The sequence below is a fragment of the Propithecus coquereli genome, unplaced genomic scaffold (assembly GCF_000956105.1).
Source record: "Propithecus coquereli isolate 6110/MARCELLA unplaced genomic scaffold, Pcoq_1.0 Scaffold47, whole genome shotgun sequence".
Classification (NCBI taxonomy): Eukaryota; Metazoa; Chordata; class Mammalia; order Primates; family Indriidae; genus Propithecus; species Propithecus coquereli.
This window is the reverse complement of record NW_012150507.1, coordinates 6,303,848-6,305,925: the sequence shown is the minus strand read 5'-3', so window position 1 is coordinate 6,305,925 and position 2,078 is coordinate 6,303,848. Positions and strand designations below refer to the sequence as shown.

General features: G+C 33.5%; 1 protein-coding gene across 1 annotated transcript in view; it reads right to left on the bottom strand.

The window, feature by feature from the left end:
- The window catches only part of DDX4 (DEAD (Asp-Glu-Ala-Asp) box polypeptide 4), a 95,963-nt gene that overhangs the window by 15,053 nt on the left and 78,832 nt on the right, over window positions 1-2,078 (bottom strand). The window contains exons 9-10 of the mRNA XM_012655269.1: window positions 1,714-1,862; window positions 781-933 (exon numbers count right to left, since the gene is read on the bottom strand). Coding sequence (XP_012510723.1) covers window positions 781-933; window positions 1,714-1,862 — 302 coding nt within the window. The remainder of the gene's footprint in view (window positions 1-780; window positions 934-1,713; window positions 1,863-2,078) is intronic.

The window sequence follows — 2,078 nt, the reverse complement described above, 5'->3', positions numbered from 1 at the left end:
AAAAATCTGGATATCATCATTTGGGATTACTAAACACACCATTCTTATTGAAGTTACACCTGGCGAGACAAATTTTGTGCTATGGTTTTCTCATTTAAGCAAATAAGACACTAAAATCTAACTCCAAAACCATGTATAACTCTCATCAGCTACTATATTATACAGTTCACCTATTTTCCCTTCAATTCTACTATGGAGACTGATTAAGACTAAAATGGTATGAACCAGGACTCTATGACCCTGGGAATAGTCTCATCTCATGGAATGCTACTTAACAGACTAAACCTCCAGGTTAATCCTAAGACCAACCTAGTCTCATCAGAGTTCTTTTAGAACCTGAGGTCACTTCATACTAAGGACCATGTACAACGCATATATTAATAGCTGTTTATCTTCTGACTCTAAGACTGTATCAGCTATATTACAGAAATTATTTTCTCCCTCCCCCATGCTTTATAATCTTTGCTACTTTGACTTTCAGTATTTTGTTTTAGACACTGCCATGTTTCAAAAAGAGTTGAACACACTTATAAACAGTTTAAACATCTATGAACTATAACACTACCCTAGAAATAGTTCAAAATCCTTTCTTCAGAAGTATACAAACCCCAATAAAATTAGAAATCGAATGCAAAAACATGAACACTTATGACAGGTCATTGAAATCATCTACAAACCTTCTATCTAACAAAAGAGATTCAAGTTATTTAGGAAAACCCAAAGTTCCATAAACCTAACAGTTTGGATATGGGGCAGGATACATGTGGGAAAATAACTTACAGTCTTCCCAGACCCTGTTTGAGCACAAGCCATCAAATCTCGTCCTGCTAATATAATAGGAATACTATATTTTTGCACAGGAGTAAGCTTAGTATAACCAGCTTTAGCAATATTGTTATTCAGTGTCTGACAGAGATTAGCTTCTTCAAAAGTCTAAAAAGAAAAAAGCAGTGATTAAATTCCATATATCATGTGCAGATCATTTTATAGACACATTCCATCTGAACTAGTTTCAAGTTAATTCCACTTTATATACTAATGTTACTTTACCAATATGTCCCCATTCAAAAGTAAATATCCAGAGCCTGTATATTACAACTCGATAGAATCAGGAAGTATTCCCCATAAACAGTGGTTCTAAAAACCACCATTTTTTCTGACCCCTTAAAACTTAAAAACAAATTTATAGTGCATCACTTCTGTCCTGTGGAAAGCTATTCCTCCTAATCCCACAGCCTTTAGATTCTGCTTCCAGCTTGCCGGTAAATTTAAGATGAGAAATAAAAATTTTTTATAATATTTCAACAAGATATGAAAAACTCTAATCAGTAACAACAGCTCATTATAAATATAATTCCAACACAGGACAGGGCTCCCCCACTGCGCTTAGAAAAAAATCACTCCCCTAAGACACACCTTCTCACATACTTAGGAAGCAAACAACTTTAATCTAGGAAAAGTATCTTTTTTAGTAAATTTAAACAAAGTTCTCATCCTGGTATGGGGAGTGAGGATGAAATCTAATACTCTCTCTTTTGACGTAGTAATTAATTCTACTGTAGATGGCAGACATCTACATTTAGTATCTAATATCCAACCTAAGACATTAGATACTGAAGGTGAAATTTCTGTGTTGATATCAACTTAAATATACCATATATTTTAAAAGCAAAATTTGCTATATAGTCAATACAGAAACAATTAATAACTGACCAGAATTGCTGGTGGTGCATCATGTCCTGACACTTCTACAAGAATAGTGTCATATTTGTCAAAGTTTATGCCTGTCTGATAATGTGCAAAGATGGAGTCCTCGTCCTCAGGTGGAGGAGGGGGTATGTAGGTGACTTTTGGTCCTTGCAATTTAAATAAAAAACACAATTTACATTACACAGACTAGAAGAAAAAATAAGAGACAATAGACAAAAACTGACAAAATCAAATTTTAAATACCATAGAACTTTCCATTACTTACTGTTAAAGTTTTCATCATTCAAGTTTTTAAAAGTTAACTTTGCTTTCAAACATTTCGCATTTTACTAAAATGCAATATACTGTCATGTGGATCACAAAAACAC